The 27,349-nt window shown below is 38.9% G+C and overlaps 1 protein-coding gene across 1 annotated transcript in view; it reads right to left on the bottom strand.

The window, feature by feature from the left end:
- The window catches only part of LOC117337452 (sodium- and chloride-dependent transporter XTRP3A-like), a 68,210-nt gene extending 45,829 nt beyond the window's left edge, over positions 1 to 22,381 (bottom strand). Inside the window, exons 1-3 of the mRNA XM_033898441.1 lie at positions 22,155 to 22,381; positions 2,868 to 3,340; positions 1,622 to 1,732 (exon numbers count right to left, since the gene is read on the bottom strand). Of these exons, the coding sequence (XP_033754332.1) occupies positions 1,622 to 1,732; positions 2,868 to 3,340; positions 22,155 to 22,353 (783 nt within the window). The 5' untranslated portion in view covers positions 22,354 to 22,381. The remainder of the gene's footprint in view (positions 1 to 1,621; positions 1,733 to 2,867; positions 3,341 to 22,154) is intronic.
- Between the last annotated feature and the right edge of the window lie 4,968 nt (positions 22,382 to 27,349).

Raw genomic sequence — 27,349 nt, 5'->3', positions numbered from 1 at the left:
ACCTCCCTCCAGTAGTATATATATGTAATGTGACAGTGTATGGCCCCCCCCCCTCCCTCCAGTAGTATATATATGTAATGTGACAGTGTATGCCCCCCCCCCCACCTCCCTCCAGTAGTATATATATGTAATGTGACAGTGTATGCCCCCCCCCCCCCACCTCCCTCCAGTAGTATATATATGTAATGTGACAGCGTATGCCCCCCCCCCTCCCTCCAGTAGTATATATATGTAATGTGACAGTGTATGGTCCCCCCTCCCTCCAGTAGTATATATATGTAATGTGACAGTGTATGGTCCCCCCCATCTTCGCTAGCCAAGGCTTCTGATTACGTTACACTCCACGAACCCTTGGCAGATATAGGCGTCAGTTCTGGCCCTCTAGCGGTGATTCGAAATTACCACCCTTCACGCATGAAATTTTCAACCAATCAAAACAAGCGTTACCGATTTACTTCATCGGTGACGTTTACAAACACACATCGAGGTTTGGTGTCATTTCGATGAGATATGTGATCAATGACTTATATGAATTGATCAAACACTGCGAATGTTCCCCCAAAGATTGTGATTTTTGTATTTAGGTAAAATGCCATGACATAGTCGGCAATGTAGCTCTGTACTGGGTGCTGCATTTTTTGTTTACTGCGAAACCAAGCCAGAATGTAAAACGCGATTTGATTGGGTGCCCTGGGATTCCAGGGCGCGACGGTTTGAACACGACTATATCCGCCAAGGGTTCGTGGAGTGTAACGTAATCAGAAGCCTTGGCTAGCGAAGATGGGTCCCCCCCCCTCCTTCCAGTAGTATATATATGTAATGTAACAGTGGCTTTAGTTCTCTCATTCCATTATGTCACATTTGATATAGGTAATTGTGAAAATTCTGAACACATTCACAACATCAGATCACTCTCAGGTAAAATTATACTAACTTGAACACATTTATCGCTGAAAAAACACCCTCATGAAAGTTTTAGACTGACATAAAATTGATAGAACTAGAAAAACCAGATATATCGTTAAATATATTTCAAAAACTCAAACAAAACCTCTGGTGTCTCTGGTTTTAGACTAGCCTTTTGCTAAATTTCATCTCACCAAAAGTGACAATGAAGAATAACAAAGGTTACCTGATAATTAACCACAGGGACAATGGAGACTAACAAAGGTTACCTGATATTTAACCACTGTGACAATGGAGACTAACAAAAGTTACCTGATTATTAACCACTGTAACAATGGAGACTAACAAAGGTTACCTGATATTTAACCACAAGCTGTGACAATGGAGACTAACAAAGGTTACCTGAATATTAACCACTGTGACAATGGAGACTAACAAAGGTTACCTGATAATTAACCACAGGGACAATGGAGACTAACAAAGGTTACCTGATTATTAACCACTGTGACAATGGAGACTAAAAAAAATTACCTGGTAACAATCCAGAAATCTACCTTTTTTTGACAATTAACCTTTGACCAAGATGGAGTTATAAACTGACAGTGGGCCACCATGTAGCTTGAGAGGTTACATTTTTTCACTCGCCTGAAAACCTGACGTTTTTGTACCTGTATTCATCACTGACATTGTATTTCATGCTCTCATATGGACTTACCTTTGGACTAAGCATGTGTATGAGTCCGTCTGTAGCACCCTTCAGTGTGATGCCACGCCCAAAGAAGATGAGAAGGACAACATAGGGGAATGTGGCGGTGACATATACAACCTAGAACAGCAAATATCAGGTCATCAAAAACAGCAAATATCAAGACATCAAAAACAGCAGATATCAGGTCATCAAAAACAACAATATCAGGTCATCAAAAACAACAAATATCAGGTCATCAAAAACAGCAAATATCAGGTCATCAAAAACAGCAAATATCAGGTCATCAAAAACAGCAAATATCAAGACATCAAAAACAGCAGATATCAGGTCATCAAAAACAACAATATCAGGTCATCAAAAACAACAAATATCAGGTCATCAAAAACAACAAATATCAGGTCATTAAACAACAAATATCAGATCATCAGAAACAACCAATATCATGTCATCAAAACAACAAATATCAGGTCATCAGAACCAACAAATATCAGGTCATTAATCAACATCAAACATCTACAACATGTATACAACCTGTAATAGCAAATATCAGGTCATTAAATATCAAATATCATGCTGTTAACTTTGTAAATTTGACATGTCAGGTACACGACCCTATTATACAACATTTCACATTCTCCAGGTGCACATGTACTAAGAATACAAGTTTGTCAAAAAAAAAATTTTAAATGACAAAGGGCTATAACTCTGTTTATATCCGACTTCAGCACTTCAGTCTTACAAAAATATATGAGGATAATAATTTTGAATCATATCCATTGACAAGTGTATTAAAATGATTGCAGTAAGTTATAGAAAGGACTAACCTTAAACTTATTTTATTCCAATACACATTTCATCTGGTCAACATTGATAATTAAACTGATAATTTAAAGTATATTTTACAGCTAAATTTTTTAAGTTACTGAATATTAAGTTTCAGTAATGGACTATGAATAATTACTTTAATACATAATTATACCTCTGCATGACAAGTGTATATTACAGTGGATATAAAATCGGATCTTATAATCACAAACACAAAGACTATCTCGAGTGTTTGAGACCCAGTATTTGTGATGTTGGGCCAAATGATAAAGGTTAGCCCTAGTTTCCACTGGGCCCTTCAAGATGTTAGACAATTGGATGAGCAGGTGTCTGGTATGGGCACTTGTCCATTAAAATGTCTACCTTTTTGTGCTGGGGTCAGAGGAAACTCAAGCTAGGTTTGGATTGGATTAGACACCCCTCCTACCTTGCCAGAAGACTTGATACCCTTCCAAATGCAGGCATAAATGATGAGCCAGGCAAAAATCAGGCAGAGTAGCATCTTCCATTTAATTCCATTAGACTCCTCAATACTTCCAGAAATATCCAGAGCATTTCTGTACCAGAAGTAGGATGTAGGTCCAGAAATGTCACACTCTTCCACGGGGATGGATATATTGGTGCCCTCTTTAAGCACTGTGGGACATGTTGCCCATGGTAACGGGCTCTGGAAGGAGTGGAATATGTAGTAGAAACACCACATGATGATGGCATTGTAATACACACCAACCATGAAAGAGGTCACCGCACTGGCAATGCCCACACCGCCGAGGAAAGGGTGAACTTTGTTCCAGGTACCCATGCTGCCCATTCGGAAGTGCTGTCCTGCAGCAAACTCAAGGTACAGCAAAGGCATACCTTCCACAAACAGCATGATAAGGTATGGGATGAGGAATGCTCCTGAAAATAGATATAAAGGTCAAGATAAGATTGAGTTTATAAACATCAATTTATGAAAGAAACCTGAATTAAGTTGTTTTTATTTTTCATTTTTAATAATAACAGCACTATGTGATAATCACTCAAAGAAATCAAAGGTCCAACCTAAAGGTTAAAGGTCAAACAGTAAAACAAATTGGTAAGTTGCATTATTCCCTCTCTCTATATATCAGTATAACTGTCTTATTTGATGGGATGCTTATTTCAGAGATTCATAAATTATGGCATTTGATTTCATAAAAGCCATATTCAACTGCTAAATGACCTTCAGTCTTATAAAGACCTCCACACACAACTACTTTATCTCCTTCAATCTATAATCAATGACTTTCATTCTCATAACATATGGGTATTCAGTCTCATAATGAATGACCTTCTAATAACTTATGACCTTCATTCCCTCCTAATTTGTGATCTTCAGTCTGATAACTAATGACCTTCAAGTAACTTATGACCTTCACCCTCTCCTAATTTATGATCTTCAAAGACCTTCAAGTAAATTATTACCTTTACTGTCTCCTAATTTATTATCTTCAAAGACCTTCAAATAAATTATGACCTTTACTGTCACCTAATTTATGATCTTCAGTCTCATAACTAATGGCTTCATTGTCTGATGAATATCAACCTTGTATTCTCATAACACAATACCTTTGAGGTCTCATAACCTATGACCTTTAGTCTCATAAACAATGACCTTTAGTCTCATTAACAATGACCTTTAGTCTCATAACCAATGACCTTCACTTCCTCATAACTAAATATATCATTAATCTCATATCTTTCATTCTTAAATGTCATAACAAATTACAATCAGTGTCATATTTAATGACTTTCAATTTCATAACTTGTTACCTTAATTCTCATGACTTTCAATCTCATGACTAATGACCTCTAGTGACTTTTAATCTCAGAGCTAGTGACCATTGATCTCATATCAAATTACTAAATATTAGATTCTCATAATTAATTACCTTCAGTCTTTTGTTAACCAACGACCTTAAAACACAAAACTAATTACCTTAGTGTCAAAATTAACATAATTCACTGTCTCCTGAGTAAGGATCTCCATTTGACAACCTTTATACTGTCTGGTAAATATTTAGCCTTCTCCAACTTAACAGTATCATTAATAATGACACTTATTTAGTCATGACCTTCAGATTCAAACTATGTCTAAACACTTTTAGTCATATATTTAATGAACTTCTTTCTCATAACTAATTACTATCTTAGATATCATCACCAAAACTAACACTCCTGGCAGCCGAAATGACCCCCACAGCCTCACAACTGATCATGAGTGTCCGTATGGGAATCCACTACGCTACGCTCCATTTATCACATAAGTGATAAGTGTAGCGTAGTGCAAGCAGCCATGCCGGAATTAAAACGGGGACAGATTCTATTTACCAATCGGAATTGTGCTAAATGTATCATGAAAAAAGCATGTGTTTTTCGGAATAATAAACAGCTAATCAGGGTAGCAACCCGCTACAGAGCACGCCGTATCCACAACGGAGACCGCGTGTGTATACTATACAATGATCGCGTGTGTATACTATACAAATATGATCGCGTGTGCGTGCTCAAAGTGAAAGTGGGGTGCACAATAATCTCAATGCATTTTAAACATGATCTCCTCCAGCACCGGATGTTAGGTATTTGTTTAGTCCCCCGTGACGTACCACCCATTGATTAATTTATGGAAACACAAGCACTAGTTTTTACTTTGATATTTTTCAACGTCCATATTTCAATTGTGAAATTTAAAGTTGCTTTATAAATGACAAATGGGTAATACACAGAGATTAATGATCCTAGACCAACAGTCAGTCCTATAATGTGTTTCTGACGTCACACCTGAAGGTAGTCATGATTTAAACACGTCAATGAAGGGCGGATAAAGTCTCCACAGAAACAGTACATAACCACGTGACCTGTATACAAAAAAAGTACTACACGTGTCATTTCCCGTTTTATTACATCCCCTTATCATCGGAACACCTTTAATGCAATCCCGCGCCTATATATGAAAACTGGAGTACCGAAATACTTGTTAGAATGTTGGTCAAATTGTAGTACTATAAAGTTTGCGTGTCCACAGGGACATATGGCAGACTCGCAGTATTACATAAGATGCTAATCCCCGATATTACCAGGCGTAATTTGTGAGTGACCTTGCTGTATACATGTCAAGTCTAACACCTGAATGTCTAAAACATATAGACATGGATTCAACACCGACGCAAAAACACAAAATTGCTCCCACAACGCAATTATCATAAGAAAAGTAATAAATTATATTCTGTGCAACTATGCACGATATATTTTGTGTTCAGGAAACCGATTAACAGTTCCCTCTCTGAGAAGGAAAATGCATGTGTGATAGTTTGGAGAGAGAGGGGGCTCCACATATCGATGGGGAACTAGAAGAACATGTATCTACGTCTTCCTCGGAATTGTTTTGAGGGACACGATGATCAGATCAGGCAAAATATAACACCACATAACAAAACCCAAGTGTTTCGACCCCGTACGGGTATGTGGCAGTTCCGATATACACACATCGATTAAAATGTACCAAACACACTGCATATAAAAATACTTTCGCTAAACGAGGTATTTATGTCTCTCTGAGGAACGAGGGGCGATAAAACTCCGGTCCAGCTTACGTCAGAGGAACCTAAAGACGCAACATGGCGCATGCATTGTTTACGTGCTGGGTGTTTCTCGCTTGCCAATGTACATCTGGACAGTGGTAGGTACGCCTAATTCTACTGCCAATGGCTGTTTATGAATGAAGATACTACCACCCCTGTATCACCACGCGACACCAGAGTCTGACTACCTCCCCTGTATCACCACGCGACACCAGACTCTGACTACCACCCCTGTATCACCACGCGACACCAGACTCTGACTACCACCCCTGTATCACCACGCGACACCAGACTCTGACTACCACCCCTGTATCACCACGCGACACCAGAGTCTGACTACCTCCCCTGTATCACCACGCGACACCAGACTCTGACTACCACCCCTGTATCACCACGCGACACCAGACTCTGACTACCACCCCTGTATCACCACGCGACACCAGAGTCTGACTACCTCCCCTGTATCACCACGCGACACCAGACTCTGACTACCTCCCCTGTATCACCACGCGACACCAGACTCTGACTACCACCCCTGTATCACCACGCGACACCAGACTCTGACTACCTCCCCTGTATCACCACGCGACACCAGACTCTGACTACCTCCCCTGTATCACCACGCGACACCAGACTCTGACTACCACCCCTGTATCACCACGCGACACCAGACTCTGACTACCACCCCTGTATCACCACGCGACACCAGAGTCTGACTACCTCCCCTGTATCACCACGCGACACCAGACTCTGACTACCTCCCCTGTATCACCACGCGACACCAGACTCTGACTACCACCCCTGTATCACCACGCGACACCAGAGTCTGACTACCTCCCCTGTATCACCACGCGACACCAGACTCTGACTACCTCCCCTGTATCACCACGCGACACCAGACTCTGACAACCTCCCCTGTATCACCACGCGACACCAGAGTCTGACTACCTCCCCTGTATCACCACGCGACACCAGAGTCTGACTACCTCCCCTGTATCACCACGCGACACCAGAGTCTGACTACCTCCCCTGTATCACCACGCGACACCAGAGTCTGACTACCTCCCCTGTATCACCACGCGACACCAGAGTCTGACTACCTCCCCTGTATCACCACGCGACACCAGAGTCTGACTACCTCCCCTGTATCACCACGCGACACCAGAGTCTGACTACCTCCCCTGTATCACCACGCGACACCAGAGTCTGACTACCTCCCCTGTATCACCACGCGACACCAGAGTCTGACTACCTCCCCTGTATCACCACGCGACACCAGAGTCTGACTACCTCCCCTGTATCACCACGCGACACCAGAGTCTGACTACCACCCCTGTATCACCACGCGACACAAGAGTCTGACTACCGCCCCTGTATCACCACGCGACACCAGACTCTGACTACCACCCCTGTATCACCACGCGACACCAGACTCTGACTACCTCCCCTGTATCACCACGCGACACCAGACTCTGACTACCTCCCCTGTATCACCACGCGACACCAGAGTCTGACTACCTCCCCTGTATCACCACGCGACACCAGAGTCTGACTAACTCCCCTGTATCACCACGCGACACCAGACTCTGACTACCTCCCCTGTATCACCACGCGACACCAGACTCTGACTACCTCCCCTGTATCACCACGCGACACAAGAGTCTGACTACCGCCCCTGTATCACCACGCGACACCAGAGTCTGACTACCTCCCCTGTATCACCACGCGACACCAGACTCTGACTACCACCCCTGTATCACCACGCTATAACAATGATCTGATTGGTTGTATGCTGAAAAGCCCAGATGCTATGTTTAGGATTTAGTTTACTGAAGGGTCTAGATACTATATATTTAAATTCAACTGGTTGTTTGGAGTTGTATACCCTCGTGGTTATGTAGAGACTGTATCCAAGAATTATGTAGACATTGACGGACGCATTTATAGTGTCATTACTGTGAAATGCCATGGATACAGGAGCACGAGAGCCAACCCGATCACATTATACTCAAAACGTGCTAACAGACCTTATCGCACTTCAACGCTGAACGTCAGGGATACAATTTTATAGACTTTGGTGTGCTTCTGTCGGAGACATCCATGGCGTCCCTCTCCCAGGTAGACGCTTAACTACGGAAGCCAAATAGGACCAATGAAAAAAATGTTGATATCATTAACAAGAGATCCCAAAGGGATCTTGGCGCCCACCATTGAATGATCTTTATAGGTTCCATGTCAGATTGATCTTTTCTCTACTTTTCCCTTCCTCTATAAGTCTTACTAATCTGTGTAAATTCAGAAACAGCCCTCTAGTACTTTTCAAACAAGAGGCCCAGAGGGCCTGTATCGCTCACCTGGATTTCATGAGATATGAAACAAGAATGATGATTAAGTATATTGTCACTGGTATTGCTATGTCAATATATCATAGGCATTTTATATGGGTACGTGAGGTTTTTATGCCAAAAATGCATTAATCCATGAAATGAAATTGACTTTTGGCGCAACCCCAGATGCTACCACACAAATGTGAGCGATATCCATTGCTTAGTTTCAGAAAAGAAGTTGTTTAAACCAATTGACCCCTTTTGACCCCGCCCTCTGCACCCTGGGGTCAGTTCCTTCCGTTATAAAATTTTGAATCCCTAACCAAAAGGATGCTACCAGTCAAATATGAGCTGTTTCATAGAAGTTGTTCATATCAATTTAGCCAAATTGACCCTTTTTGGCCCCACCCTTAAGTCCCCTGGGGGGGGGGGGGGTCAACCCCAAAATTTGTACAATTTTGAATCCCCACCCCATGACCATGCTACCATACAAATGTGAGTGATATCCATTGCTTAGTTTCAGAGAAGAAGTTGTTTATATCAATTCTGCCAAAATGACCCCTTTTGGCCCCGCCTCTTAGCTCCCCGGGGGTCAGCTCTGTCATTTATACAGTTTTGAATCCCTACCCCGGGGGTTGAAGCAGGCAAATATGAGCGATATCCATAGCTTAGTTTCAGAGAAGAAGTTGTTTATATCAATTTAGCCAAATTGACCCCTTTTGGCCCCGCCCCTCAGGCCCCAGGTAGGTCGGCCCCACCATTTGTACAATTTTGAATCCTGGCCCCAAAGGGATGCTCACAGTCAAATACGAGCAATATCTATTGCTTGATTTCAGAGGAGAAGTTGTTCATATCAATATAGCCAAATTGACCCTTCTTGGCCCCGCCCCTCAGGCCCCCGTGGGGTCAGCCTCACCATTTGTACAATTTTGAATCCCCATCTCATAGTGATGCTACCAGGCAAATTTGAGCAATATCCATTGCTTGGTTTCAGAGAAGAAGTCGTTGATATAAATATAGGTATATTGACCCATTTTGGCCCCGCCCTCAGGCCCCCGTGGGGTCAGCCTCACCATTTGTACAATTTTGAATCCCCATCTCATAGTGATGCTACCAGGCAAATAGGAGCGATATCCTTTGCTTGGTTTCAGAGAAGAAGTCGTTTATATTAATATAGCCAAATTGACCCCTTTTGGCCCCGCCCCTCAGACCCCTGGGGGGTCAGCCCCACCATTTGTACAATTTTGAGTCCACACCCCATAGGGATGCTTCTGACAAAATTTCGTCAAATTCTGATCAGTGGTTATGAAGAAGAAGTCAATTGTTGACGGACGGACGGACGACGGACGACGGACGACGGACGGACGGACGACGGACGACGGACGCAACGGTATGGCATAAGCTCACCTTGGTCCTTCGGACCAGGTGAGCTAACAAGGGGAACCTATATATAAAATTTAAGATTTAGCGATAATGGATGTCTGTCTTCCATGTTGTTTTCGGATTGGTCCCAAAATGCAACACCAGGGACCAAGGGGAACCTACAAATGAAATTTGAGAAAGATCCCTTCAGTACTTTCTCAGAAATAGCGATAACAAACTTCAATTGTCAAAATCCAAGATGGCTGCCTGTCGGCCATGTTATTTTCCGATTGGATCTCAAAATGCAATATGCATAACTAGGCACCGAGGGGAAACCTACATATGAAATTCGAGAAAGATCACTTCAGTACTTTCTGAGAAATAGCGATAACAAACTTCAATTGTCAAAATCCAAGATGGCTGCCTGTCGGCCATGTTGTTTTCCGATTGGTCTCAAAATGCAATATGCATAACTAAGCACCAAGGGGAACCTACATATGAAATTTGAGAATGATCCCTTGAGTACTTTCTGAGAAATAGCGATAACAAGAATTGTTTACGGACGGACGGACGGGCGACGGACCACGGACGCAGGGCGATTTGAATAGCCCACCATCTGATGATGGTGGGCTAAAAATATCCCATTCCACATGGAGTGTCCCTCATTAGTCGCCTCTTAAGATCCAAGTCTACGTATGCGCTTAATTCAAGAAGATAAGCGCCCGCCACCCATCTTGTTCTTGTTGTCAAGAAAACGGACGTTGGACCACAAATAAATCGAAAATAAAGCTATTTTAACGACAGTTACGTACTTGCTGACATCATTACGTCAAACGATTGGTAGTTTGGTACGCGGTGTTGCCAATTCGCAAGTCCATTAAGAGTACAATGAACTCGACAATGCAGGTTTGTATCAGGTTATAGGGTGCCTTACAAACCTCCGCCACTCTTCTGTACAAACCAAACAAAATGTAAAGTATGTATATTCCTGATACCCACTGAATTAACATGTCACCTGAAAAACATGACAAACGCCGACCTGGCACTAGAAAGACTAACCGATCATAGATCGGAATTCAACACACTTGAATATAGAATTTATTACCCTGGATGCAGCTCTCTGAATTAATACTCAAGTATTACTGAATTTAAACTTGAAATCAATGAGGATCCAACAACATATGTAGGTTGTTTACTAATCGGCCAAACAAAGAGTTAAATACAGGTTTAAGTATCAACTGCTTAATCTATGACGTCATCGCATCGGTAAATAGTTGGATATAACATTGCTTTTAATTGCAATTAGTATGAATTAAGTATCATTTTCTCCAATATCAATCTGGGGGTTTGCTGATTACTAAAAGCAAAGAGGACTTTAATTAACCTCCAGGAAATAATCTAGATCGGACATTTAACTTTGATCTCAACAGTGTGTCGATTGACTTCTACAGTTAGCACAAATCTCAACAGTGTGTCCGATTGGCTTCTATAGTTAGCACAAATCTCAACAGTGAGTCTGTTTGGCTTCTACAGTTAGCACAAATCTCAACAGTGTGTCGATTGGCTTCTACAGTTAGCACAGATCTACAGTTAGCACAAATCTCAACAGTGTGTCGATTGGCTTCTACAGTTAGCACAGATCTCAACAGTGTGTCTGATTGGCTTCTACAGTTAGCACAAATCTCAACAGTGTGTCGATTGGCTTCTACAGTTAGCACAGATCTCAACAGTGTGTCGATTGGGCTTCTACAGTTAGCACAGATCTACAGTTAGCACAAATCTCAACAGTGTGTCGATTGGCTTCTACAGTTAGCACAGATCTCAACAGTGAGTCCGATTGGCTTCTACAGTTAGCACAGATCTACAGTTAGCACAGATCTCAACAGTATGCCCGATTGGCTTCTACAGTTAGCACAGATCTCAACAGTGAGTCTGTTTGGCTTCTACAGTTAGCACAGATCTACAGTTAGCACAGATCTCAACAGTGAGTCTGTTTGGCTTCTACAGTTAGCACAGATCTCAACAGTGTGTCGATTGGCTTCTACAGTTAGCACAGATCTCAACAGTGAGTCCGATTGGCTTCTACAGTTAGCATAGATCTCAACAGTGTGTCGATTGGCTTCTACAGTTAGCACAGATCTCAACAGTGAGTCCGATTGGCTTCTACAGTTAGCACAGATCTCAACAGTGAGTCCGATTGGCTTCTACAGTCAGCACAGATCTCAACAGTGTGACCGATTGGCTTCTATAGTGAGCACAGCCGCAAATAAACGGAACTGGAGTTGCGTTTCCTATATGCAGTCCGTTTTCGATATTGTGAGCTGTCAGACATAGCAGTAAATTCACAATAAGCAACCTCTGAGACAATGTAAAGAACTGTAACAGTTTGACTATTGTTGTCTTCTGATCTATCGACCAATGCTTGGCTGACAAACCACTTGCGGTAGTAGGCCGCACCATATTGTAATCCTTGGTCTGGGATATCAACCTATGAAACCAGGTTATCTAATCCCACCGACTTCTGCGTCAGAAATCAGGCTCATCCTAGAATATCTGGCTCTGGTAGTCTACTCCAGACTCAAGAGCCCATAGTAAGAAGCCAGTATCGAGCCATCGATCCTTAGTTTCTATAATCTGTGCCAATGGGAACCTACATGTGAAGATTAAGAAATATCCTTCTAGTACTTCTCAAGAAATAGCGGCAACAAACTTCAACTGTCAAAATCCAAGCTGGCTGTCTGCCATTTTGTTTTCCCAACCAGACCCAAAGTTGAATTGGCACAAAAGGGAACCTATATCTGAAATCTAAGAAAGATCTATCAAGAATTTTTTGAAAAATAGCGATAACTTCAAATGTAAAACGGCTGCCTGTCGGCCATTTTGTTTTCCAATCAGTCTCAATATGGACAACTTGGACTGAAGGAATCATACATCTGAAATATGAGAAAGATCCATCAAGAACTTTCTGAGAAATAGCGATAACTAACTTCAAATGTTAAAATTCAAAATGGCCATATGTCGGCCATTTTGTTTTTCGATCAGTATCAAAATAAAATATGCACAACTGGGGACGAATGGAAACCGACCAACCAGGGTTTTTTTGTGTTTTTTTTTTTTTTTTTTTAATCTAAGAAAGATCTATCAAGAACTTCTGAAAAATAGCGATAACAATCTTCAAATGTCAAAATACAAAATGACTACCTGTCGGCCACCTTGTTTTCCGATCAGTCTCAAAATAAAATATACACATCTAGGGACAAAAGAAACCTATACATAGAATTTGAGAAAGACCCCCAATAACTGTCTGAGAAACAGCGATAACGATGATTGTTTACAGATGGACGACAGACGACGGACGATTTGTATGGAGGTCTGAAATCACATTTGCGTTTCACTCTTTCAAAGTTCGAAACGAAATGAGAATAATATTTTCAAGCACCGGTTGACCCAATTTACAATCGGATTTGAAAACACAAAGTGAGTGTCGTAGGCCGTTTTAACACAGGAATGGTCTGTATATTACAGAACATGTTTTCAGCTTACTGTCGCCATTAATGCGGCATTATAGAGTACTTAGCGAACCGACTAAACAATCCGTTTAAGCACGAACCCACAGGAGGAGACACACACGGTAATCGTATAGTACTGCATCCCACATGCCTATTTGGACTGCTGACAATGACACGAATGAAAATCATCAGAAGACAAGAAATATCTTTAAAAAATATAAACGGCATAGTTTTAATGCTGGTGGTTATAATCTAAAACTGATGGTGAAATAATTGCTTCAGCACGGATAACACAATTATATCAGTTTGAATCATTTTTGGTGATAATAAGACTGTATTTGAATCAGGAATATAATTTCATTAATGTGTCATTTGAAAAGATAAATCCACTTATTCAGCTTGCATTCAATCTTAACTTATGTTTCGTTTTTAACTGCATATCTGCATTTTGCATTTACCGCTACATTGACCAATCACATACTTCATATTGACCAGTAACGCCACCTGTCGCGTCATATCCGGGACCAAAAGAATGCCGAAAAAACTTGATTTGTGGTTATTTACGTTATATATATCGTCGGATGTAGGCGTCGCCGATGAGAAGGCTCTCTTGGTCTTTAATCTCCTTAATGACCATGTAACTGCCCTGTTAATCAGTGAATAAACACGTCACATAATCAAGTAATATAACCTACAGTGATGACACAAGATGACAATCGAATCACATACAATGTCATGAAGTGGACAACTCAGGCAATACGTTTGGTAAACCACCCATCAAAATTCTTCCTTATGCACTATGACTTGTCGGAATCTCCGGTTACGAACTTCACTTGTTCACTTATCAATGTTACTTTTACTAATTAATGTGGATTACTATTCAATACTTTTACCAAGGGCCAATTTCATCAATGACAATGACAACTGCTTATACTCGTAAACAGTGCAGAGAATATGAACATTAACAAATGGATAACAATGATACATGGTAAAACAGGATGGACATCAGTATTGTGAATTATTATCTCATCTATATCAACAATAAATTTAGCCAATGAAATAAGTTCATTTTTAATTGCGTAATTGAATAATGTATGAGATTAATAATTCTTAACTTAAGAACATTCCTTAACATAAAATTGTCCATTAAATTAAAGGAAGGTACCTTACCCAAGATTGTCTCCCCTTAAATTCTGTAATGTTTCCACGTGGTAGGAGTTGGTGAACATTGATGAAATCGGGGCCAGTTATAAGAACATGTTTATGTTACTAGCATTTGTTTTATTCAAATGCACTAATATAACTAGTTAAGCTTAAACAAGGCGGCGACACTATAAAGACTAAGCAATGAAACCAATGGGTTAAAAACGACGCTGACTTAATGATAAACATAATTTAAAAGAATGACATCTGGGCGTGATTGAGTTGATGAAACCATCACAACTTTTTCAGTTTAGCTGATTAAGAGTTTCCGAAAAATGAAACATTCTTGATGTATATCAATTTGTAAATGTCGTTGGGAAACTACGATATATATAAATACATAAAATATCTCTTCCTTCCAAAGCTTTATGTGTTAATAAAATGCTGTTGGAATAACAACAAGGTTTTACTCTGATGAAAATATCGGTAGACACAACAAAATACAAATTCCATATCTTTATAAACAGCTCATTCAAATTCCGCATTAGACATTCGAAATTCTCAACCCAAACATGGATAGAAAATTAGAAGGATTGATAAACAAAGGACAATGATTCCGTAGTTGGGTAGGAGACTTAGGTTTTAGAACACATTACTCCGCCTATGTTAACGTAGGTGAAATTGAAAGGAAATCATCTTCTGGACAAACATTGTTCACCGAGAATAAATGAGATATGATAGGCGAACGTTTTCAAACTGTGTTTTTGTGTAGAAAATTTATATTGTATATCAAATTCTCAAGATCAATTAAATAAAGACTACATGAGCGATGATAAGAAAAAATAACAATACGTCCCGTCATCGACTGACGAATAGGCGAGTTGTACAGTAGCAGATATCAAGAGCAGGTCCATGTTGTTTTCACGTATAACTGTGTTAACTAAAGAAGTGTTGTTTTTCCTTATCTGTTGGCAGGATACCTGTTTAATTTTAATTTAACGGCTATTCAGACTTTGTAAAACGAGGACATCCATGTTTGTGGAATGGCGCCAGTTGAAATATGACCGCTCCTGTCCAAGCGGACAGTCCGGTGTAACCCGATAATAAAGTAACCTCCCACGTGGGTTAGGGCCACTAACAATTATTTCATATCCCAAACTGTCGTCTGCTGTATCAGTTGTGGTTGCCAAGGTCACTAGAGGGCACGTGTACGGTCGAGATGTCGTCTATATGGGCGGTCAGCGGACCAGACGATCGATCAGACACGGACAGCAGTAGCCTGCAGACTGACCTATATGTAAGAGTGAGCTTATTGATGACTGGAATCGGGTCAACGACTGATACAGACTTAACACGTGCTTCATTACTATTGTTGATACATTGTTCACATTTTAACAGTTTTCATACGATATACTGTTTTTGTTTCATGGTTACAAGGCTCATTAACATTGTTGTCTGTACCAAAGTTACATTGTTGTCTGTGCCGTTTATTGTTACAAAGTTACATTGTTGATGTCTGTACCGTTAATTGTTACAAAGTTACATTGTTGATGTCTGTACCGTTTATTGTTACAAAAGTAACATTGTTGTCTGTGCCGTTTATTGTTACAAAGTTACATTCTTGTCTGTGCCGTTTATTGTTACAAAGTTACATTGTTGTCTGTACCGTTTATAGTGGCAAAGTCACATTGTTGTTGTCTGTGCCGTTTATTGTTACAAAGTTACATTGTTGTCTGTGTCGTTTATTGTTACAAAGTTACATTGTTGTCTGTACCGTTTATTGTTACAAAGTTACATTGTTGTCTGTACCGTTTATTGTGGCAAAGTTACATTGTTGATGTCTGTACCGTTTATTGTTACAAAGTTACATTGTTGTCTGTACCGTTTATTGTAACAAAGTTACATTGTTGTCTGTACCGTTTATTGTGGCAAAGTTACATTGATGTCTGTACCATTTATTGTTACAAAGTTACATTGTTGATGTCTGTACCGTTTATTGTTACAAAGTTACATTGTTGATGTCTGTACCGTTTATTGTTACAAAGTTGCATTGTTGTCTGTACCGTTTACTGTTACAAAGTTGCATTGTTGTATGTACCGTTTACTGTTACAAAGTTACATTGTTGATGTCTGTACCGTTTATTGTGGCAAAGTTACATTGTTGTCTGTACCGTTTATTGTTACAAAGTTACATTGTTGATGTCTGTACCGTTTATTGTTACAAAGTTACATTGTTGATGTCTGTACCGTTTATTGTTACAAAGTTACATTGTTGATGTCTGTACCGTTTATTGTTACAAAGTTACATTGTTGATGTCTGTACCGTTTATTGTTACAAAGTTACAAAGTTACATTGTTTATGTCTGTACCGTTTATTGTTACAAAGTTACAAAGTTACATTGTTTATGTCTGTACCGTTTATTGTTACAAAGTTACATTGTTGTCTGTACCGTTTATTGTTACAAAGTTACATTGTTGATGTCTGTACCGTTTATTGTTACAAAGTTACAAAGTTACATTGTTTATGTCTGTACCGTTTATTGTTACAAAGTTACATTGTTGATGTCTGTACCGTTTATTGTTACAAAGTTACATTATTGATGTCTGTACCGTTTATTGTTACAAAGTTGCATTGTTGATGTCTGTACCGTTTATTGTTACAAAGTTACATTGTTGATGTCTGTACCGTTTATTGTGGCAAAGTTACATTGTTTATGTCTGTACCGTTTATTGTTACAAAGTTGCATTGTTGATGTCTGTACCGTTTATTGTTACAAAGTCACATTGTTGATGTCTGTACCGTTTATTGTTACAAAGTTACATTGTTGATGTCTGTACCGTTTATTGTGGCAAAGTTGCATTGTTGTCTGTACCGTTTATTGTTACAAAGTTACATTGTTGATGTCTGTACCGTTTATTGTTACAAAGTTACGTTGTTGATGTCTGTACCGTTTACTGTTACAAAGTTACATTGTTGATGTCTTTACCGTTAATTGTTACAAAGTTACAAAGTTACATTGTTTATGTCTGTACCGTTTATTGTTACAAAGTTGCATTGTTGATGTCTGTACCGTTTATTGTTACAAAGTCACATTGTTGATGTCTGTACCGTTTATTGTTACAAAGTTACATTGTTGATGTCTGTACCGTTTATTGTTACAAAGTTACATCGTTGATGTCTGTACCGTTTATTGTTACAAAGTTTCATTGTTGATGTCTGTACCGTTTATTGTTACAAAGTTACATTGATGTCTGTACCGTTTATTGTTACAAAGTTACATTGTTGATGTCTGTACCGTTTATTGTTACAAAGTTACATTGTTGATGTCTGTACCGTTTATTGTTACAAAGTTACATTGTTGATGTCTGTACCGTTTATTGTTACAAAGTTACATTGTTGTCTGTACCGTTTATTGTTACAAAGTTACATCGTTGATGTCTGTACCGTTTATTGTTTCAAAGTTGCATTGATGTCTGTACCGTTTATTGTTACAAAGTTGCATTGATGTCTGTACCGTTTATTGTTACAAAGTTACATCGTTGATGTCTGTACCGTTTATTGCTACAAAGTTACATTGTTGATGTCTGTACCGTTTATTGTTACAAAGTTACATCGTTGATGTCTGTACCGTTTATTGTTACAAAGTTTCATTGTTGATGTCTGTACCGTTTATTGTTACAAAGTTACATTGATGTCTGTACCGTTTATTGTTACAAAGTTACATTGTTGATGTCTGTACCGTTTATTGTTACAAAGTTACATCGTTGATGTCTGTACCGTTTATTGTTACAAAGTTTCATTGTTGATGTCTGTACCGTTTATTGTTACAAAGTTACATTGATGTCTGTACCGTTTATTGTTACAAAGTTACATTGTTGATGTCTGTACCGTTTATTGTTACAAAGTTACATTGTTGATGTCTGTACCGTTTATTGTTACAAAGTTACATTGTTGATGTCTGTACCGTTTATTGTTACAAAGTTACATTGTTGTCTGTACCGTTTATTGTTACAAAGTTACATCGTTGATGTCTGTACCGTTTATTGTTTCAAAGTTGCATTGATGTCTGTACCGTTTATTGTTACAAAGTTGCATTGATGTCTGTACCGTTTATTGTTACAAAGTTACATCGTTGATGTCTGTACCGTTTATTGCTACAAAGTTACATTGTTGATGTCTGTACCGTTTATTGTTACAAAGTTACATTGTTGATGTCTGTACCGTTTATTGTTACAAAGTTACATTGTTGATGTCTGTACCGTTTATTGTTACAAAGTTACATTGTTGATGTCTGTACCGTTTATTGTTACAAAGTAACATTGTTGTCTGTACCGTTTATTGTTACAAAGTTACATCGTTGGTGTCTGTACCGTTTATTGTTACAAAGTTGCATTGATGTCTGTACCGTTTATTGTTACAAAGTTACATTGTTGTCTGTACCGTTTATTGTTACAAAGTTACATCGTTGATGTCTGTACCGTTTATTGTTACAAAGTTACATCGTTGATGTCTGTACCGTTTATTGCTACAAAGTTACATTGTTGATGTCTGTACCGTTTATTGTTACAAAGTTACATCGTTGATGTCTGTACCGTTTATTGTTACAAAGTTACATTGTTGATGTCTTTACCGTTAATTGTTACAAAGTTACATTGTTGATGTCTGTACCGTTTATTGTTACAAAGTTGCATTGTTGATGTCTGTACCGTTTATTATTACAAAGTTACATTGTTGTCTGTACCGTTTATTGTTACAAAGTTACATTGTTGATGTCTGTACCGTTTATTGTTACAAAGTTACATTGTTGATGTCTGTACCGTTTATTGTTACAAAGTTACATTGTTGATGTCTGTACCGTTTACTGTTACAAAGTTACATTGTTGATGTCTTTACCGTTAATTGTTACAAAGTTACATTGTTGATGTCTGTACCGTTTATTATTACAAAGTTACATTGTTGATGTCTGTACCGTTTATTGTTACAAAGTTGCATTGATGTCTGTACCGTTTATTGTTACAAAGTTACATTGTTGATGTCTGTACCGTTTATTGTTACAAAGTTACATTGTTGTCTGTACCGTTTATTGTTACAAAGTTACATTGTTGTCTGTACCATTTATTGTTACAAAGTTACATCGTTGATGTCTGTACCGTTTATTGTTACAAAGTTACATTGTTGATGTCTTTACCGTTAATTGTTACAAAGTTACATTGTTGATGTCTGTACCGTTAATTGTTACAAAGTTACATTGTTGATGTCTGCACCGTTTATTGTTACAAAGTTGCATTGATGTCTGTACCGTTTATTGTTACAAAGTTGCATTGATGTCTGTACCGTTTATTGTTACAAAGTTACATTGTTGATGTCTGTACCGTTTATTGTTACAAAGTTACATTGTTGTCTGTACCGTTTATTGTTACAAAGTTACATTGTTGTCTGTACCGTTTATTGTTACAAAGTTACATTGTTGTCTGTACCGTTTATTGTTACAAAGTTACATTGTTGATGTCTGTACCGTTTATTGTTACAAAGTTACATTGTTGATGTCTGTACCGTTTATTGTTACAAAGTTACATTGTTGTTGATGGTTGAGTCTCCTTATCGTATTACAGTTTGAAAGGTTTAATCGCAGCATTACTGTTTACTAAATGTATATCACTCCAGACTTTACACTGTCGCTTTTGTAACTTTCATTGTTCCGTCATTGTGTTTTGTTGAAGTACTATTGTGATAAATTTCGTGTTTCATGTTGTAGTGCTTTTGTTTATTATTTAATTAATTTCGTTTTCCCCAACAATAACATGTTTATAATAATTACAATACGTTTGTTGTTTACATATGTACTCGTTATACTGTTTTGGGAACCTACGAAAATGATCACTCGCAATAAACAATAAACTATTATTCCATAGCCCAATATTTGTGTTTTGAAAACCTATACATATCTGTCGCCTACAAAACGGCTTAACGTGAGAATTTAACTTGCATAACCAACATATTGAATAATACTAGATGTCGGTCAGGTTGTAACTAAACCTAGTCCAGTACTTGTCGCCTGACTTTCCTGTATTGGGATTCTTTTAATAGCAAAATGTTGCTTCGTGATTTCCGCGTCAAAACAGATCCACTAAGCGTGCTCCTGACCTACAATATGGCAGTAATTACATGCATTTAGCACGACGCTCATTATAAATCTGGTTTATAAATAGACAATCTCATAAGCTGATGCAACCCCGTTTATAAAAGACAAAAGTTTTGTACCAGATGTATTGATCCTTGCCAAGCCTGAAATAAAACGGTACCACAAACCTCAACTGTGTTTACATCGTAATTCATCTGATAACACGTTAGTTTCTGTGTTTCAATTCAAAATAAACTGAACAAATAGGTGAATACATTGGGATAGCTTGTATGTAATAAAATAGATAAAACAACGAGACAGATCGGCCGTGATTGAAGACACCTTTCTAAATGACATGTCCAATGAAGCCAATAGAACATCAAAACATTACGATGACACTGTCAAATTACGCACTCACGTCACAAAAACATTATCAATGCACTTGTAAAATGTATTATACTGTCGAAGCCAATCGCCCGTAACCGGAATTATTTACTGGCGACCAGCTCAGGGTTATTGAGGATAAAGACAAAACATAAACCTATTTAAATACCCGCATAAAAAAACGTATAGCACACGTACCAAGACAACAACGTAGGGTAGGGCACTTAGAGGTTAATCCCTCGACTATAACAAATCTGGCGTTTTGTTATCCCAATGCTGACCTCTAGTAGTACTGACCTCAAAGGATCAACCTGTTTTATTGTGTACAATAACATATTAACGTAAGCTTAGGAGTTAATAGTTGTGGGGGCCTCTATAACGAGTTTCAAAGTGATTCAAACTATTTTGTATTCCAAACTAAGGTGTGAGTAACGTAGAAATAATGAGAACTTCGCCTGGAATTCGTGAATATACACTTGAGTCTACGTCTATTGTTTGGGTATGTACGTATGTTTATCGCCGTCCAAACCAGGAATAGAATCCGTTCTTCTGTATACCAAGGATTCTAGCCTTTCCCAGACATTCTTCTGCTGTTTTACGCAATGACCACGGCATAAATATTTATAAATAGAAACTTTCCTCCCGTGAATAACAAAAACAGAAAATCGAAAGCGAGCACATGGCCCGCCGTAACACGATACATGGCTGGGCTGCCACGAGGTCTCTTTATGGTAGCTATGCCAGGCGCTCGCGTTCAATCATTCGCAAAATAAGTCAACAAACATGCTATTAGCAATGAAATTGTCGGTCAGTTTCTTTCGCCTTTCACCATGACCTAGTTGTGACCATTCCATTTTGCGCGGGAAATAGTATACCGTACGAGTAATGGACGAGGAAGACTGAGAATCACAGATCGATACATGTGTGTACGCCTTACAACTGTGTCTGGTTCACCGTGACGCACGAGCAGGCGCGTACAAGAGAGTCGACTATTTACATTTTCCTTCTCATTTACACGACAAAACCCCTCATTAACGACATTCTTTTCTTGACCAAATTTGGCCACTTAACCAATATGTATTCGATGGCAAGCACATGGTTGGCCACGCAGTCATAGAAACAAGAATTACACACGAAACATGATCACAATGTATACAGAACAATGCAAGTTTACACACATGTACAGTGCAGCATATGGTGGGAAAATAGACACAATTAAAAAAACAATAGAATATGGCAACACGTCAATATTATATAATGTTTACCTCCACCATGTTGCTGAACAAGATAGGGAAATCTCCAAACATTTCCTAGTCCAACAGCATAACTGATCACCATAAAAAAATATTGTAATTTGCTATCCCATTTAGCACGTGCTTTTCCATTTGCCCCAATCTCATCTGTATTGAGAGGCACAGTCAGTTCGCCATTAGCCTCTTCCTCTAAAACATTTTTCTTGGTCATGGTACGAATTCGCTTCCACGTTGTTTACTCACAGCCGTAGTATTAAGCTATGAATGGGTCGTCTGATTTACTACGGACGATACCAATTCAGGGGGAGGTAAGCTACTTAAACAGTGGTCTTATACATTGTATTAATACTAGACTACGATATACACTTCTGTGAGAATAGACTACGTCTATATATAAAGTGTATAATCTTCATTATCAATCTCGACCGATCAAAAACGGCACGGTCTCGTTATGGAACCAAAACATTGTAATGCTGTAAGGCGAGGAAGTTCAACTTAATTGTCGCTAGAGGCGCTCATGACAAGATATTTAATACCACTTTTTTCTGACGTCACCATAGGACATCAATATTTCCAGAATACCACCGAGCTGTGAACAAATTGGAATTGGTATATTAAACAAATATTTGATTTTTGTATTGGAAATTTGAAGAACCTTTATATTTCTAACATTTCGCCTAGTCCCAGAAAGTACCATCAGTCCAAGGAAAGTTAATCTGTATAAATATTGTATGGGATCTGCTGATACTGCCTCTGCGTCGACGAGTCTTGGACGATACTGGGGCAATATTCATGCCAAATGAATCAATAGTGGACCCCCTTGCACACGATTGTTTATAAATATAAAAGTGCGCACTTGAAATCAATGTCTGCATGGCGCTTCAGAACTTAAGATGGCGATTACATCTATGTCAGCTCGTTTATCACACAAAAAAACGCCACAAGTTTCATGGAAAATTGAACAGGTTTAACATGAAGATGTTTAATGGGGTGCAAAAGGAAGGATTTTCAAAACATATTCGTACTCGACAAACGAAGATTGGTGTCACAATAGAAAGCATTTCCAAGCTTCGCTCAAATGAACATATTATCTATCATAAGGAATGGCCAATGGCACCCAATCTAATTAAAACCTAGAAGGTGATTCTCACTACGTTATATGTAACATAGTGAAACTGACCATCTATATTTTAATTAGATTGAATGGCACCCGTCATGCTGACGACGATGACCAATAAGCCATTTTACACACTGCCCGATTTGAGGTGCTGTTCAATGCTTCGGTGAATGTTATCTGAATCCGTAGGGTTAAATGGAGACAACGCCATATTAATAGATATACATCCCCGTCTGTTACCAAACATTGTAACATGCTCCTAAAATTCCATGGCAACTTGAATGTACAGGCATGTATACTTCACACATGGAATTCAAACGAAATAGATATTCAATACATATTGGTGTTAAATTATTGTTCGAAAAATCGCACAGGTGAGGGGACGGAGTTGGAGAGTGATCTGTTGATCATGACCTTGGAAGTCCACTTCATGTACATAGCGATATGGACGGCATTGGGAAGTACCCGGACCGTGACCAGTCGATTAGGAAACTCTTTATTGTTGTCCTCGGGATCAAGTAGATTTCCCTGTATGTATTCACACCACAGAAAGGACCCTATTTGTCCACTTGAATGTCAGCGTTAGCTTATTGGCGTGACCGGGTACACAACAACAAAGAACTCGGATCCAGTAAACTCTGAGAATTCAGATGTATGGTTCAAGTGAGTAAAAATGATGAGTGTTCCTGGACTTTCTGAAGTTCTGACAGTCCGTGGTCAAACGAACTTAGTGTCTTCTTTAAAGTTTATAACATATTGTGTATTCAATGGTGCAATCTACATGTGCTTTTGTTTTTGTTATTATATCTATCACAACTGTTTAGAGGGCACTACCGAAGCCAAAAGTGACTTCAATTTAAAATCTGAAAGTTTTCTTCGCGTGTAGATAAATGTCTGTTTAACAAAAATAGATGTGAAAATATAAGGTGAAACTCTGTCTTCAGATTCGATTTATCAAAGTTTATCAGTGTAATAGCGATATTTCTTTCTTCCATACATCGATACCCGATATCGTAATTAACTTATATAAATATTGACATTTAATTCTTAAATAACAACCCGGATATGAAAACAGACTAGTCATATAGTCCGTATACGGTTCTGAGTATCCGGGTTACAAAGGTGAAGCTCACTTAACTAGATTATTTGGCCTAGTCTAACAAGAGTTGTATGCCGTTGATTAGCAAATCAACCCAGTTTTGAACAATGTATCAGGATTTCGTAAGTCATGAATCATAATAAAATGTCAGCAAACCTACAGTTAAAACGTGTTGTGTCAGGACGTCTGCAACCAAACCTCGTTTTATCGGGATGTCTACGACAAAACCTCGTTATGGCAGAATGTATACAGCCAAACCTCGTTATGTAAGGATCTCCGATATCAGATATCGGAATCTCTTCAATCAAACACCGTTAAATCAGGTTGTCTACAGTCAAACCTCGTTATAACAGGGTGTCTACAACCAAACCTCGTTATGTAAGGTTGTCTACAACTAAACCTCGTTATATAAGGTTGTCTACAACCAAACCTCGTTATGTAAGGTTGTCTACAACTAAACCTCGTTATGTAAGGTTGCCTACAAACAAACCTCGTTATGTAAGATTGTCTACAACTAAACCTCGTTATGTAAGGTTGTCTACAACTAAACCTCGTTATGTAAGGTTGTCTACAACCATACCTCGTTATAACAGGACGTTAACAACCAAACCTCGTTATGTAAGGTTGTCTACAACCAAACCTCGTTATGTAAGGTTGTCTACAACTAAACCTCGTTATGTAAGGTTGTCTACAACCAAACCTCGTTATGTAAGGTTGTCTACAACCAAACCTCGTTATGTAAGGTTGTCTACAAACAAACCTCGTTATGTAAGGTTGTCTACAACCATACCTCGTTATGTAAGGTTGTCTACAATTAAACCTCGTTAAGTTAGGTTGTCTACAACCATACCTCGTTATAACAGGACGTTAACAACAAAACCTCGTTATGTAAGGTTGTCAACCAAACCTCATTATGTAAGGTTGTCTACAACTAAACCTCGTTATGTAAGGTTGTCTACAACCAAACCTCGTTATGTAAGGTTGTCTACAACCAAACCTCGTTATGTAAGGTTGTCTACAACCAAACCTCGTTATGTAAGGTTGTCTACAACTAAACCTCGTTATGTAAGGTTGTCTACAGTCAAACCTCGCTATGTAAGGTTGTCTACAACCAAACCTCGTTATGAAAGATTGTCTACAACCAAACCTCGTTATGTAAGGTTGTCTACAACTAAACCTCGTTATGTAAGGGTGTCTACAACTAACCTCGTTCTGTAAGGTTGTCTACAACTAAACCTCGTTATGTAAGGTTGTCTACAACCAAACCTCGTTATGTAAGGTTGTCTACAACTAAACCTCGTTATGTAAGGGTGTCTACAACCAAAGCTCGTTATGTCATCTTGTCTAGAACCTAACCTCGTTATGTAAGTTTGTCTACAACCAAACCTCGTTATGTAAGGTTGTCTACAACTAAACCTCGTTATGTAAGGTTGTCTACAACTAAACCTCGTTATGTAAGGTTGTCTACAACTAAACCTCGTTATGTAAGGTTGTCTACAACTAAACCTCGTTATATAAGGTTGTCTACAACTAAACCTCGTTATGTTAGGTTGTCTACAACCACACTTCGTTATGTAAGGTTGTCTACAACCAAACCTCGTTATTTAAGGGTATCTACAACTAAACCTCGTTATAACAGGATGTCTACAACCAAACCTCGTTATAACAGTACCTTACCAACCAAACCTCGCTATAACAGTACCTTACCAACCAAACCTCGCTATAACAGTACCTTAACAACCAAACCTCGCTATAACAGTACCTTAACAACCAAACCTCGTTATAACAGGATGTTAACCACACCTCGTTATAACAGGACGTTAACAACCAAACTTCGTTATAAGAGGATGTCTACAACCAAACCTCGTTATAACAGGTTGTCTACAACCAAACCTCGTTATAACAGGATGTTAACAACCAAACCTCGTTATAGCAGGTTGTCTACAACCAAACCTCGTTATAACAGGACGTTAGCAACCAAACCTCGTTATAACAGGATGTCTACAACCAAACCTCGTTATAACAGGACGTTAACAACCATACCTCGTTACAACAGGACGTTAACAACCACACCTCGTTATAACAGGATGCCTACAACCAAACCTCGCTATAACAGGATGTCAACAACCAAACCTCGTTATAACAGGACGTTAACAACCAAACCTCGTTATAACAGAACGTTAACAACCAAACCTCGTTATAACAGGACGTTAACAACCAAACCTCGTTATAACAGGACGTTAACAACCAAACCTCGTTACAACAGGACGTTAACAACCAAACCTCGTTATAACAGAACGTTAACAACCAAACCTCGTTATAACAGGACGTTAACAACCAAACCTCGTTATAACAGGACGTTAACAACCAAACCTCGTTACAACAGGACGTTAACAACCAAACCTCGTTATAACAGAACGTTAACAACCACACCTCGTTATGTAAGGTTGTCTACAACCAAACCTCGTTATGTAAGGTTGTCTACAACTAAACCTCGTTATGTAAGGGTGTCTACAACCAAACCTCGTTATGTCATCTTGTCTAAAACCTAACCTCGTTATGTAAGTTTGTCTACAACCAAACCTCGTTATGTAAGGTTGTCTACAACCAAACCTCGTTATGTAAGGGTGTCTACAACTAAACCTCGTTATGTAAGGGTGTCTACAACCAAACCTCGTTATGTAAGATTGTCTACAACTAAACCTCGTTATGTAAGGTTGTCTACAACTAAACCTCGTTATGTAAGGTTGTCTACAACTAAACCTCGTTATGTTAGGTTGTCTACAACCACACTTCGTTATGTAAGGTTGTCTACAACCAAACCTCGTTATGTAAGGGTATCTACAACTAAACCTCGTTATAACAGGATGTCTACAACCAAACCTCGTTATAACAGTACCTTACCAACCAAACCTCGCTATAACAGTACCTTACCGACCAAACCTCGCTATAACAGTACCTTAACAACCAAACCTCGCTATAACAGGATGT

This window comes from Pecten maximus, chromosome 11 (genome assembly GCF_902652985.1).
Source record: "Pecten maximus chromosome 11, xPecMax1.1, whole genome shotgun sequence".
Taxonomy (NCBI): Eukaryota; Metazoa; Mollusca; class Bivalvia; order Pectinida; family Pectinidae; genus Pecten; species Pecten maximus.
Note: the sequence above shows the minus strand (reverse complement) of the source record. Positions and strands in the feature narration are given on the sequence as shown.